This window comes from Sceloporus occidentalis, unplaced genomic scaffold (genome assembly GCF_023333645.1).
Source record: "Sceloporus occidentalis isolate IW3139 unplaced genomic scaffold, rSceOcc1.0.p SCAF_36, whole genome shotgun sequence".
Lineage (NCBI taxonomy): Eukaryota > Metazoa > Chordata > Lepidosauria > Squamata > Phrynosomatidae > Sceloporus > Sceloporus occidentalis.
Genome location: NW_028317016.1, coordinates 5623046 through 5638195, shown reverse-complemented (window position 1 = coordinate 5638195; position 15150 = coordinate 5623046). Strand labels below are relative to the sequence as shown.

General features: G+C 39.2%; 1 protein-coding gene across 1 annotated transcript in view; it reads right to left on the bottom strand.

The window, feature by feature from the left end:
* Nucleotides 1–12046, bottom strand: part of LOC149297879 (growth/differentiation factor 9-like) — a 29597-nt gene extending 17551 nt beyond the window's left edge. Inside the window, exon 1 of the mRNA XM_089488079.1 lies at nt 11757–12046. Coding sequence (XP_089344205.1) covers nt 11757–12046 — 290 coding nt within the window. The remainder of the gene's footprint in view (nt 1–11756) is intronic.
* Between the last annotated feature and the right edge of the window lie 3104 nt (nt 12047–15150).

The window sequence follows — 15150 nt, the reverse complement described above, 5'->3', positions numbered from 1 at the left end:
AGATTATTCCTTTAAGACAGGGACAGTCTAATGCTCCTGACACTCCTACTATAGAAGAATACATATTAAAGTACTCTGATCAAAATTTAAAAAATGAAAAAAAACCACTTACTTGACACCAAATTTGCAGCCATACTGCAAAATCTTCATTCTTCTTCCATGATCCAACATATCTTGCAAATGATTGGCTCATTCAGGCTGTGAGTCAGTGGCAGGAAAGAGGAAAGTACTTCTATCGAAATCAATGAGAGCATTTTCCTGTCACTGATTGACAGCTTAAGTAGCCAATCGGTGGCTGGAAAGTGCTCTAATTTAAATCAATAGGAAGACTACATATGCCTACTGAAGTCTAGAAATCTAAACATACTGCTGCTCACAGCATTTAAATGATGGAACTGATTAGAGGTGAGTACATTATGTGCCAGGAGATTCATTTGGTCAAATGCATCTTCTGCACGGTATTTAGCTGGGAAAAGTGAATACTCTTTTTATTTGCAAAACAGACCACATGAAAATTTAAAGGCACCATGCACACATTAAAGTGCAAATGATGGCTGGAATGTCCATTTAAGATTAAAACACATACCATGTCACATTCATGCACACATAGACATTCATGTATACCCATAACTAGAAACTTCCTAGTGAATGATGATGACATAAAAGGGAATATCTTAAAATGAAGGCGAGCATGAGAAAAAGTTATCACTTAAGCACAGTTAGCTATGCAGGTTCTGCTAGTATATGTAATTTTATTATCGTAGGACACAACGCATTGCTTATTTTAATCTGTAAACATTATTACATGTGTTTTATTTGTATATGCCACTTTAAAATCTATGATTTGTAGATCTGATTTAACTAAATAACAGTTATGACTCATATAACTTCATATGTTGATTCTTCATATGACTGTGAGAAACAAGCCAATAAACTTGTCTTAAATAAATTTATTCATTTGGTACAGATTATTTTTAGTTAACAATTTCCTTTTAAGTGTTCTCAGTAACGAGTGGAAATAAAATGACACAATACTTAGCTGTGGTTCATTGGCAGGTATGAATTATCAGATAATCTAAAAGCCACAAAGCACCGTGATCAAGTTTCTGGACGGCAGTGAATGTGTCTCTGTAAAATGGTTTAGTACAAGCCACTGTTTTCTACCATTAATTATTAATTATTCCAGACTTCCCTTTATCTCTTGTACCTGTTGATGTCTAAACCCAAGGCTTTCTTGGGAATCCTGTTAACCTATTAAGTGTTAAGTAAAATTAGATTTTTTATTATCAAATAATAATTTTTAATATTATTAATAATTATTTTATTATATTTATCTAAATACTGCTACCTATATGACAAGGCTGCACAATTAAAGCCCTTAAGAGTCGCCAACAGGCCACAAGTTTTCAACATCTCAGCATGAGCAGTGTTATCTCAATTAAACATTCATTAAACCACTTGTTTTCAGGCAGGGGTACAAATTAATGGCTTGTTTGCAGCACTTGGGGACTGCATTTGTATAGCCCTGTCATAAGCTTTTAAGAGTTTATCGTAGTTCACACACCTTCCCCACAAAGCGCGCTCCTCTGAATATTAAGCATTTATATTAGTTTGCTCCTTACACAAAATGTACTCCTGACTTTTAAAGTTTTTTTATTAAGGTGGAGATGTCACCAAATGGAAACTGAGTAATCCATTAAAGTATGGCAGGGAGGAGGCATGAAGTCACACTTTGCGCCTCTTCAGTTGGAAAATAGGTTATTATACATTGAAAGCGTGCAAAGAACTTTCTGCCCCATTTGTATGCACAGTCGTATCCCTTTTACCACCACTCTCACCCAGTTGCCTCGTTCCCCAGAACCAGTCTTTTTCTCTCAATCACACGTTAAAATAAAAAAATGTGTGCTTTACCATATCCCTGCCTTTCCAACTTCTAAGGTAACCTTATGTCTGGAAAAGGACCTTCTCTAAGCAGGTAAAGGAACACTGTAGGAAGGGACATGCTGTAGTGTAGACTAAACAGCTGGCAACTTCACGTAGCTGAATGCATCAAGTGTGTGATGAACAGGTATATACTATAAGACAGGCAGCCTAAAACAACTAATGTGGGCTTTTTCTAACAAAAGTAATAGACTTTTTTTGACACCTAAGCTAAATGGGGGCACATTTCAGGAATCAAGGTGCAGCTCTGGCAGGCCAGAAGGTATAAGGGGTATCCCTGAATGGAGGTCCTATGGAAAATTAAAGGCCCAAATCAGTATTTTAACTTGCTCATATTGTTATATTACCATGAGTAAAGTTGCAGAATCTGCGAGAGAGATGTTTATTCTGTCTTGGCTGTTACATCCTCTAAGAGTAGGGATTTGTATATATGACAAGTATTGGTTTTGTTTCTGTTTTTCCTCTTTTTTTCCGGATTCCTCTTTGATAGAAAGAGATGAAAACGTTTCTGAATTCATTAGCATAAGTAGAGTAAAATCACGGTAAAATGCACAGAGAGTGTAAACTGTAGCATACGTCATTCTATTGTTGAAGAATACGTGAAAGGAGAGGTGAATTACTTCTTTCCAAACGTACCTCCCTTTAACTCTTTCACACTGGAGACAGTTAACTTCAGAAATCTACCACTTTTTAAAAGAATTAGAGTGCTGAATTTAGTTATAATACTGCTATAAATTCCAATCTGAAGCCCAATTGGAAGTATAATTTCCAGGAGTGTAATGTCAAATGCACATGTGCTGAGGACCAGGGGCACCTCTGGGAACATAAAAAGTCAAATGAATTATAGAAAATCGTACAACACAAGCACAGATGGCAACATTATGTTTCAGTCTGTTGGAACTGAATGTGGTAATAATTATACACATGTGTAACCAGCTTTATATTTATCATTTCTTCCCCTATTACCACCCAAGTTCCTACAGTCTCTTTCAACAAGTCGAGTTATCTACCTAGGAAAGCAAAATAAATGTAGTGGTTGGACAGATGGGCTTTGCGCTATATGACCAAAAGTATGTGGACATCTGACCATCACACCTATATGGCCTTGTTGGACATCTCATTCCATAACCATGGGCATTAAAAAGGGGTTGGGATGTGGAAAGAGAAGGCCTGGCTCGCAATTTGCGTTCCAGTTCATTTCAAGGGTGTTCCGTGTGGTTAAAGTCAGGGCTCTCTACAGGCGTCTTGTGTTCCTCCACACCAAACTCGTCAAATCATGTCTTTATGGACCTTGTTTTGTGCACAGCGGCAGTCATGCTGGAACCAGAAAGGGCCTTCCCCAAACTTATGCCACAAAGTTTAAAGCAAACAATTGTCAAAAATATCTTTGTATTCTGTAGCATTAACATTACCCTTCACTGGAACTAAGAGGCCTAGCTCTTTATACCTCCTCCACAAAACTTTACAGTAGGCACTATGCATTCCAGTAGGTAACATTCTTCTGTTATCCTCCAAACCCAGATTCATCCATCAGACTTGCAGATAGGGAAGGGTAATTAATCACTCCAGAGAACATGTTTCCACTGCTCCAGAGTCCAGTGTGCTTTGCACCCCTCCAGCCAATTCCTGGCTTTGCGCATAGTGATCTTCTGCTTGTGTGCAGCTGCCATGGAACCCCATTTCTTGAAACTCCTGATTCATTTGTTCTTACTCCTAGATGCTTCCCCTTCACAATAAAAGCAGCTGACTGGGGCAGATCTAGCAGGACAGAAATGTCCCAAACTGACTTTAAAGTCAAAGAGCTCTTCTTCTAATGTTGTATATGGAGATATGATTGTTTTTATACACCCACAATGTGGGTGGCTTAAATACCTAAACACAATAATTAAGAGGGGTGTCCACATACCTATGGTCATATAGTGTATGACCATGTGCATGACTTCCTGTCACAACAAACACATCCAGTTTGAGGTTCCGTCTCCTCGTTTTATTATTATTACTATCACTATGGTTATTTTAACATTTCCACCATGGAAACTAAATGTGCAAGCTTGTGAGTAGATAAATAATGACATTCATCTACATTCATATACCAGAATCTGAATATCATCAAACATTTTTGCATAAAAGGTCATTTGTTGTCTGCTTTTAATTACGGTACATTTCTGGAATTCTACGTTAAATGAAGTTATTCATTAAAATAATGTCTGATGTACAATGGAGCTATAAAACAAAAAATACTCATAACATCTACACATGTAATAGAACTTCTCTACATGAAAAGTATTTGATGGGAGTGGAAGCATGGTTTCCAGAGGAGGGAAGAGGCTTTTTTTGGTTATATACGATAAGGATTAAGGCAAGCAGTCTGTGTTGATCCCCGTAAAGTAACATGATGCATATTGCACATATTCTCTGCTTGGCCATCCCTCCCCATGGAATAATATGGTGATGGTAGCTGCCTTTCTCATTAGTTTCTGTGAAAGTAGGCAGTAATCCGATTCACAGCCTTATGTCAGCCCTGGGCAATGTGTTGATTGGTTGTTATTTGTGAATGCTTGTTGACTATTGTTTTGTTACCAAATTTCAAATTTCAATGTTTATCTGTGTGTCTTCATCTTTCCTATTGACATGTACAGGATAACAACTATGTCTTTTCCCTAATAAAGTGTCCATTGCCTGCTACACTCTAGGAAGGAGCAACCCTTCAATGGTCGATGCTAGACGAGCCCTCTGCCGGCAACCAAAAGAGTCACCAATGGCTTTGACACCAGGATTTTAATGTAGGTAAAAGCAAGTATTGTTTGCCGGCAGGCGGCTCGGCTGGCATCAACCAATGAAGAGCAGCTGCCCAGGTTCTTCCCCTCTTCTTTTTCTTTTCCCCCATTGGCCAAGAGCAAAGTTTTGTTTTGCTTTGTCCCCCACCCCTACTCCCTGTGCAGGCCAAGCTGCTCAGAACGGTTGTTTCTTTTTTCCCCTCCCTCTGCCCCTCTGCTTGGAGTGGGTTGTTGTACCCCTAAATCCCTCTTCCCCAAAGCTCAAGTTGTGCCAAGGTTCCCTTCCCCTGCCCTTCTAAAATCTCCATTCCTCCCAAGGCACAAAGCGGCTTGTTTGTTTGTCTGTTTTGCTTGGTTTTTTCTCCCCTCCCCAAGCGAAGTTGCTCAGAGTTGAGTTTCCAAGGTCCGTAAGGGCAGCTCTATTGGTTGCCGGCAGGGGGACTCGTCTGGCATCAACCAATGAAGGGGAGCTGCCGGCGAGCAATAGAGCTGCCCTTACGGACCTTGGAACTTCAACTCTGAGTCGCTCTCACACACCTTTAAATCCTGCCACGATCATACGTATTCCCTTGTTACCCCTGCTATACTACAGAAGACTTAAGATAGGCTAGTAAACAAGTAGAAAACGAAGAGAAAAACAAATAGAAAGAACGTATACGAATATTCGCCCGAAACGAACACGAGAACGAGTGAATATTCATAGAATTCGAAGATTTTTTTCCCCCCTGAAGACGAAAACTTCACCGGTGCCTAGGTCTATAAAATACAACCATCAAGGCAAAAGGACAAAAGCCAAAACCATGTGTCTCAGAATACCTTAGGCACTTGTAGAGCAGACTGTATGTTTTTAGTTATGGATAACAGCAAAATCAGGTCATTGGGAGCTGTTGTACTTCTACTGGAAAAGATACTTCTACTGATTTTAGGTACCTTGCATGTTTTTATTGTACATTTAAAAAAACAAAACTTTTTTTATGTCATAATGTCAAAAAAGTGCATTCCCATTATACCGGTACTTTGTATTTTCCTAAAAGCACATCCAGAAAGCATATTGTTACACTGTGTTGCATTTTTGGCTCTGCAGAAAGCTAAAACACTGTCACCATCTTTAAAGTCTTCTTAAGAATTTCATAGCTTGGTGTAAAAACAATTCTGACAATGTTGTATTTAATGTCAAAACACTACATAACAGTCATTAACTTCCTCTTTTTCTCTCTGCTTTGAGATAGTTGGCACAGATAAAAAAAAGGTTTCCACAGAGACATCAGAGTTTCAGGTTCTTTCTGTTTCAGACCCGCCCCTTCTCTGTGATTGGCCAGGAGATCTCTAGCCGTTCAGTTACCTTTCTGGCCAGAAAGAAGTCAGGAGAAAGGAAGGAGCAGAGAGGAAGAGGGGCTGAAGTTTGTGTGTTTGTTTGGACTTCTACCAGATCAGAGAATGTGTTTTGATTAAAAAAGCCCAGCGTTTGGTAAATCCAGATTATGTGCTGCTCCACATAATGCCCTACTGGCTTTAAATCCAAGGGGACTTTGACAAGGTCCAGGAGGACAGCGGCTGAGTGCAGGTAGGCTTGGATCTGTTGCCAAGACAGGTTTTCTTTCTCATTAACAAAACATAACCAATGCAGACAGCTCTGCAAACGAGTTGCTTGCAGGTTTGCATTGTTGGGGATCTCGTATAAAGAGCATGTGTGATTTAACCCTCTTGGTGCCAGAGGGATCTGGGATCTATTACACACACCCATGTGACACTTAGTGGGAAGACATGAGCTGCTCAGTAGGTTTGTGACTGGGTATGTCCCTGCACAGGTGTCTATATGTATGTTAGTTATATTTCTGGCACTGATACAGTTAAATACAAATATTGATATATTACAAAGTGTCAATATCGAAATGTATTACATCGAATTGACTAGATTTCAGCATATTGCTTTAAATGGGGATCTGTTACATTTACAGCGTATACTTATCATGGTGTGATTTTTTTGGTATGAGGAGCTGCATAGTTAGCGGTGTAAGTATGTGTTGGCACGAGAAGCAGTTGCCAAGGGCCCATTGGGCGGCCTGACTACAGGATAGAATAGCTGGGGCAGTTTTACATTGGGCATTGGATGTGGGGGTGACACTTCAGAAACCCAATTGGCATGTCTGGGAACACTCTGGGCTTTTGCCCAAGGGTCTTGGGGTAAAGGGGCAAATTCTCAGGGTCACAAACTCAGGAAATGACTTCTTCCTATTCTACACTGCTGCGGTCATATAGAAGACTCCTAATTGGAGCTTTTGCTACCAGTATGTTGAATGCAGGTGACTCAGTGAAGTGTATTTTAAATAATGATAGGTAAATGATTCCATGAGAACCAATATCACAACCGCCTAGCTTGTCACTACATAGAACGTTCATGATGGGCCATTAAAAGGTTAATATTTTAAAAGTCTCCGGGTGAGATCACTAAGAAATTTGCCAAGTATTCCCACTGGGCTGCAGGATCCTTGTTACGCTACAGTTCTGGTAACTTAGAGATGGTGCGTGATACCCGATGATATTTTTGAGTGACATAGAAGGAAAAGATCAAAACACAACGGTTCAAACATAAATCCTCCTTTTGAAGACCTTAAAGCTAGAGATAAAACACTGGGTCCTTTTAATAAAAATTGTTAAGCCCGGCTTATTGGCCACAGACAGTTCAATGGATTTTATGGTTCAATATGATTTGCTTTTATGTCAGAGTTAATGTCTTGTATGTTTGCACTTTGAAAAGAATCACTATTCCAAAAATACTGTGCATGGCCTTCCGCATCTCTGTGGGTACAAATTAGAGGCGCCTGCTGGTTCTCCATCATAAATGTTTTTTGGTGTGCACGTGATACATGGACGCAATTGAATGGTGGTGAAAGGGGTGCAACGGAAGCACCCACATATTGTGGTGGAGGACGCATACAGGAGACCTATGCCAATTACATTTTAAATGTGAAAACAGACATGTGGGGCAACACAGGAGCTTCTTGTCTGGGAGGATATTTGGTTGAGGACTGGCCCTAATCTATCTGCACTATCACAAGTCTACAGAATCCAGCTTAGAACTTAGAACCCGTGTGCGGTTTTCCAGGGAGCAGCATGAGTTAGAGGTGCCTTGAAGATCCAATGCTGTGTCTTGAATGATGCTCACCTTGGCACCTGTTTGGTGAGTCACAACATACAATCCTTATGATGGGCTGTTAAAGGATGAATATTTCAAAATTCTCAGGATCAACACATTTAGAAAGTTCCCAGGTATGGATACTCGTTTGAGCAGGACCTCTTGTTTCTGTAGGTTAAGTTGTTATTTTATATACTATTTATTATGTCCTATTGTAGAGCACAGCAGAGTATGACGACGCTATATAAAACATTAAATAATAACGAGTGATGCCCTGCACTTCAAGGTGTCGTGCTTATAGCATTTTGTTTGTACAGGCTTCACACCCCATCCAAAAGCTGACGGTCACAGTGTCTGATTCATTGAAACCGCAGAAATATAAATAGTTCCTTCATCTTTTCTGGAGCGAAGTATCATTTTTCCGCGTATGTTATTTCTTTTTAGAACTAGGTCAGTCGCGCGAAATGATTTACAACACGCTGTTTAGCTTTGCCTTCAAAGCAACAGATTGACTGTGTCGGAAGTGTCACTGACCTGCGATATGCCATTGTCACCATTTTTGTTCTGAGGCATGGAGAGCACGTGAGCGGATTTGACAATATTGGCCCTCATTACGCAACTCCGTGTTTAGTGAATAAATCCTTTGTGGAGAAACCCTTTAGGTGGTAAGATGATCAGCCTCCCGTATGCTGGACGGTATAGGAGTGACTGTACATAGGATAACCCTGTGTCTCAGTATTCTCGCAGTAACTGAGTATCTGATTCAAGGAGCTCTTTTAGTAGCTCAATGTATGTAGCAGGGTCTGAATTACCTAAGTCAACCTATCCGACTAGTCCCGTCGCTTGACGCCAAGAATCATCCATTCTCTCTCCAATTACCAATTACTACTATATCAATGTGTATAATTCCTTTTCCCCCCACATATACTGCTTTAGGGAAAGAGGGTCAGGTTCCTAGATTGGTTTATATTGTCTATATGAAAGGGACCTTGCGGTCAATGGAGTGTACTAGGTCGCTAAACGCTTCATAGGCTGTGGTGATTCAAAAAAATATTATTTTTTTTTTACCATAAACACATTTTGAAGTTTAAAAGTGGTCTGTAAATGGTACCACGTTTTGTTTGTCGTTGCATTTTTGTGCATAACGGTAAAGGCATTGAATACCAATTGCTAGCCTTCATGCTGACTGCTAGCTTTACAGGTGAATAATTATTTTGTTTTTCTGACTGTATTTTACATTAATTGCGAGTGTAGCTCGAGTCGGTTAAAGAAAAGAGACTTAAGATGGGCTACAGATAAGAGGAAGGATCAGCACATATGAGCCACTTAAGGATCGAAATACAGAGAGAACCGGTTTACGCTGCTCCGTTCTTGACGAGGCGGTTAAAAAAACGAGAACAGATTTCAAAGAAGTACATAGGTAAAATTCCCAAATATCCTGAAGCCTTTTCTTTTTTAATTTTTTTTTTTATTAACTAATAAATAGCAATAACACAGGTTTGTACAGGGCTCAACAAGACTTTTGGGGTAGTGTATAAAATGAATGTTAATGTTTGGGTCTGGGTGTAGGAAGAAGATGTTTCACGAAGCCTGCTTAGGATTTAGAATTATTTTAATTACTACGCTGCTTAGGGCAGAATTTCTGCAGCTCCTGCATCATTGACCGGATTAAAGAAGTATATCGCCAATTTACCCAAATATGACATTTTACAGTTCATTAAGCTAAACAACAGATTACAAGCAGTTTAATGCATGAAGCACAAATATTAAAACATATTAAAACATTCATATGTAAAGATCTAATTTTCGTACGAATATTCACTATATTGGTGATGGTGTACAGGTTTATTCTAGTTAGAGGTAAAGTCAATACATTGTTGGGGTGGAATTGAAGTCACTGAACGCTTCTGCAGCTCTAAGCGCGCTGGTTGTATGATGTTCCTTATTTTCAAAGGGGTATCGGTAGTCACCATTGTCTGCTTTTTTCCTATGAGGGAATCCGGATATGATTCACTTTGGTGGCAGTTGGTATTCTCAACTAGAGCTTTTTCTGGACAGTTCTCAACTTTTGGGTTTATTCACTAAGGACTGGTAGGAGAGTTTGCAAGTTTCACCAGCAAGAAGGGCTGAGCTGGCCCTGTATAATGCATAATTCAACAGGTGAGACTGAAGAAATCTCATTGATTTAACTATACATTACACAGGCCAGACATGCTCTTCCTATAGGAGAAGCTCCTATGGGTTTATCATTTATAATAAAGTGAGGGAAGTGAAGTCGCAAGTTTCCTGAAAACTCTATTAACGAACAGATTCAAAAATTGTGTTTCGTAACTGTGCCCCAGACATGTAAAACTTTGGGCTAATGAAGTAGACTTTTTTTTTACACCACAGGGGCATGTAGCAGCCACAAAGATCTTTTATATATATTCGGTGGGAGCCACCATTGGCTGTGTCGGTCACTGCTTCCTTTTCACTTATATTTTAGAGCACACCAACTTCGCCTTGAACAAACCATACCTTTGCTAACAAGTGATCGGATTTCATACCCACCCTGTGCTGGCATGACTTCCCGGCAACTGTCCGTCCGCTCCTGCATAGCTGGCGCGTTCTGATGCGCTGATTAGGAATTCCAGGCTGCTTAATAATCTGCCTTTCTATTATACCACAAAGAGATCAGCGTTTTACGACCATTCCTGTGAGAGTAGCTGAGGTCACCGATACGTTTTATAGGGCAGAGGTCCCAGCTATAAAATGTCTGCAGCTGAGTTCCTTGGCTGATGCGTGCCATTACAAGTGATATAAGGTTATTTATGTATGCCCCTATAGTAATATCCAATGCGGGGCACCTGTCATCGCTTTGGTATTTGGGCATCGATGGCAAAAGTGATGTCCACCGGCTGATGGTAGACCAGCCGCTCTCTGATCAGACCCTGCTAGAAGGTAAAAGTACTCATGTTAGACTATTGCAGTTCAGACAAGCAAGAACATTCACTGCTGCTAACACATCTATTACTTTTATTACTTTTTTGTATAATTTATTTAGAAGTCTATGAATCTATAGATGTCCATCTTCAGACATAGAAGTATTCAAACCAGCGACCAGAAGGTCTCTTTGTCACAAAGATAATAAACAAATTAACAAGAATCCTTCTTATTTCCAAGTACCAGTTATTGATTAGAAGAAGATACGATTGATTCGGGTTTATCCAGCCATGATCACCTGGATATGGCCATATCCCGCTGAGCATGAAGAGAGTTATATTGCAACAACTGGAAAGCTTCACATTCCTACTCCACAGAATAAGCACTTTATTGGGCATTTAACGAGCCTGTTAATCCTACAGGCACTGGCTCAGAAGCTGTAAAAAATATATTTAAGATGTTATGTAGGGATAGCAGGGAGAATGTAGACATGCCTATCGTGTACCTTATGAGGAATCCTGCCTGGCTGACTTTTTTCCATTATTACTCCCTGAAGCTAGCAGAACTGACACATGAAGAGTTAACCCATGCAACCGAGACTTGCTGTCACGTTTGCTTCACTCCCTACTGTTAACAGTTACCTGTTCGGTTTCGTGCTGACTGATTTTTCCAAGCTAGGGCCAATAAACCACTTGTGGAAATAGCAAAGTCCACGTTATGTTTCCTGTTCTGTCGGCTGAGCATCTGGTAAGCCTGCCTGTGTTAATAAGGTAAGTAACCTTATGGCGTCTTTCCATTCCATTGCTGCTGGTAACCTGGCACTAAAGCAATTGATACGCACCTGCTTTATATCTAGATAATGACTGATTCCAAACAGAGATAATTAATCCAAAGGACAAAAGTGTCCCAGGGAGACCCCTAAGCAAGCAATAGACATGGAAGTACTTATCTGCATTGTTCGATTTTAAAAATGTAATTACGTTAGGGTGAAGCTGTAGAGGTGCAGCTTCTCACCCTCTTCATCGTCTGAGGATCCTTGCCACTGATTGGTTGATTGAAATTTGGGAGTGCTCTCCGTACATGACCATTGAACAGTGACATCAACTGCATTGTGAGTGCGTATAGCATGTTCCTTCATGCTCAGTGGAAGAGGAAGTTTTTTCCCCCCAAATTTGCTACCTAAAGCAATCCTTGCGAGACGGTCCTTGCTGGATCCTTCCAGGGGTGCACGGGAGCCATTGATTGTAAATGGGGATTTGGCTCGGGGCATTTTGAATTGCAATAATTTTAAGCTTCATATTTTTTATTGTTTTGGACCAAAAGTGGAAGCAAGCCCTTTAGAGAACTTTTTTTAATGATCTCTTATTTCTGTTGAACTACATAACCTATTTTTCTGTAGAAAATAACAGGAGAGCTACAGAAATAATTACTTGGTACATGATGTTCTGGAACACTTTACTGAATAAGAGATTTCTGTGTGTTGTTGGTTTATATATTGATCCTGATAGTCTCATGGAAATATTAATGCCATTTGCTGACATAAAACTACAGGACTTTTTTAAGTCAGACTGTCTACTACATTATCACCAAGAAGATGGTGATGGGCTCTACTACTGAAATAGTCTGTGAGATAGCTTTTGTGATTCACCTGGGAATATATATCACAGAGCAATTCTTTGTGGGTAAAGTGGGTAAAAGTTGTGCAGTCACCATAGCCACCAGTGGAATGTGTCTACTATTTACTTCACTTCTATTAATTGGCACCATGACTGCTGTTCTACACATAAGCCTTTAAAGTATAAACTAGGAGGTCATTGATGTATCTTAGATAAGTGGATTTTCAGCAATAGTGTTTTTTTCTGAATTTATGGAGTCTAAAGACAAATAGACTCATCATGTGGGTCTTTATATCCACAAACAGTTCAAAATAAATTCCTAAATTAAGGGCGGAATCAGCTGTTGTGGTTGCACGGTGGCATCCCTCATCCTGCTATGTTAGGAAGTCGATACACAGACAAGTGTGTTACTTTACAGCTCGTTTACGGCAAGTGATCTGGCCACTATGCAATGTCTTGTAGTTTAACCACAGCTGCTGCGCTTTGCACGTGGCTGCTATAAAGCAGGTGTTGACATTCCGCTGATTCTCACGCATACGGCAGAGTTCTTTACTTTAAAGAGCCATAGTCACTGTATTATACAGAGTTACTTGGCTGCAAAGTTTAAACTATGGTCTAATCGCCAACCCATGTATTGGTCTTTCTATGGTGGCCACAATTCAAATGGCACTACAGTCCCTTTTCATACATGAAATCCTCTGACTTCAGGTTGTGACTGTCTTTCACAATTCCCGGGTTTACTGGACATGGTGCTGTTATAGTAATTAAGTGGGCCCATGAAACCAAGGAAATGTGATATTTATTAAGTCGTTCTTTCTGTGCTGCTATAAAACAAAACAGCCATCACTTAGCATTTCCGTGTTGCTATTTTGAAACCGCTCTGTAACTTAATTCCCCTAACCTTGTATAATTTATTTAAGATGAGGCCACAAAGGTTCCTTTGTCCTGTGTATGGTCTGTGCAACTAGATACTTTGCTTGTTCGTTGGCTAAGAAATGGTGTCATCTGCTCAACTGAAAAATGGACGAGGCCCTTATCAGATGAAAGAGATGCTGGGCTAGGTCGTATGTTCTGCTTCTTAAAGCTTTATTCAGCTTGATTCTGTTAATGACTGTAATGGCGTATGGCGTATGCTATAGCGTATAACCTCCATTCTAATTTATTGTTCTCGTATCAAAAAAACTGGTTCTAAAGTTTAGGTAAATTACTCATTTAATGGTAATTCTAGTTCGTAGTTGGTAGTAAAAATTTTAAGTAGCTTTGTAACAATTTTAAGGACCTCATGCAAGTCAAGCCAACAGACGTTTGAACTATATTTTAAAGACAATTTGAGCAGACAGTGCAACATACTCTATTACGTTCCAGGTGAAACATTAACTTTTTTGTAGCTGTCGACTAAAGGTTCTGATTTTATATGGAATCTAGCAGGTACAATGGGTGCTATATAGACTGTGTATGTGCATATAATATTTACTTATGGGAGTATTTTTGTATTTGTACTAAATATAGATCTGAAGCAATACATTCAACTAAGCATTACTCAACACAAAACCACTGCCTATACCACCTTGGAGTGGGTGAACCATTTTGATGACCTTAAGCAAGGCATAATCAGAAATGAATAATGGACTTGGATTATTGAGATACAGTGATTGTCTTAAGGAATTATACCTTTTCGAGTAAAGAGATGCTTTAGACGTGGTGGAACATGTGGTTTGAAGGAACACGACTAACAGGGGAAGATGAAGATGAGATGCCAGAGATGTTAAGGTGGCATGGGGGTTTTGGATGCTTGCTGCCTCTGTCAAGTATCTATATAAGAACTTAGGACCTTAAGCCCAATTTTAGACTGATATACTTGAAAACAAAGTTATTTTTAAGTATGTTTTTAAAATGTGACATTAACCAACTATTTTTATCCATGAACAGATGTGTTGGTATGTTATTCACGTTAATGATACTTATTTAGTTGGTACTCAAACCGTAAATGTGGCCTTGAATTCTTTTGGATAATTTGATATTTTAGATTTGGAACACATTGTGTTATGATACATCTAAAATAGATCATTACATATGGATATGAGAAATATGTGGCAAACACGGTATCCATTTAATCCCAAGTAATGTAATTTCAATTACTTATTTTAAAAATAACCCTGTGAATATAAAAATGTAATGTTGCTTAGCTTTAGAAAAAGGGATATAACTTTAGTAGCTTCATAAAAGCTTGTTAAAACACAAGCAAAAAGGCACCAGTTCCAACCAGAATAAGTATAAGAATTGGGCATTTTATATCACAGTTTAACCAAGTGGCTCTCCTTACAGTATATAGAGCTGACTAGCAAATCTAATGATCCTCAGTCACTGTGTGGATCTCTATGGATCCATTATTCCTCATCTTATTAAACAACCATAGCATTGAAATAATATTGTCACCATTTTAGGAATAGTTTTTTTTTTGTCATATAGTCTATACTCTTCTAAATATAAACATTTGGGATCTTAGCTTAAAAGCCCACAGACATACTTGTTCCATACTGTCCTTCTTCTGACCCAAATGTGCCGGTTCATCTTTCCTCCTCTGATGTCCCTTTTTTCTAGGAGATCAAAATGTTTGTTCACATTGTTATACAGCCCTAAACGTCACAATAACACAAACAGAAATTGCAGAAAATATTGACTTATGTAAATGAAATACATTATTTCTCTTCTTCCAAATGTCTTAGTCAATTAAATAAATGAATAAAGTCTACCAAAA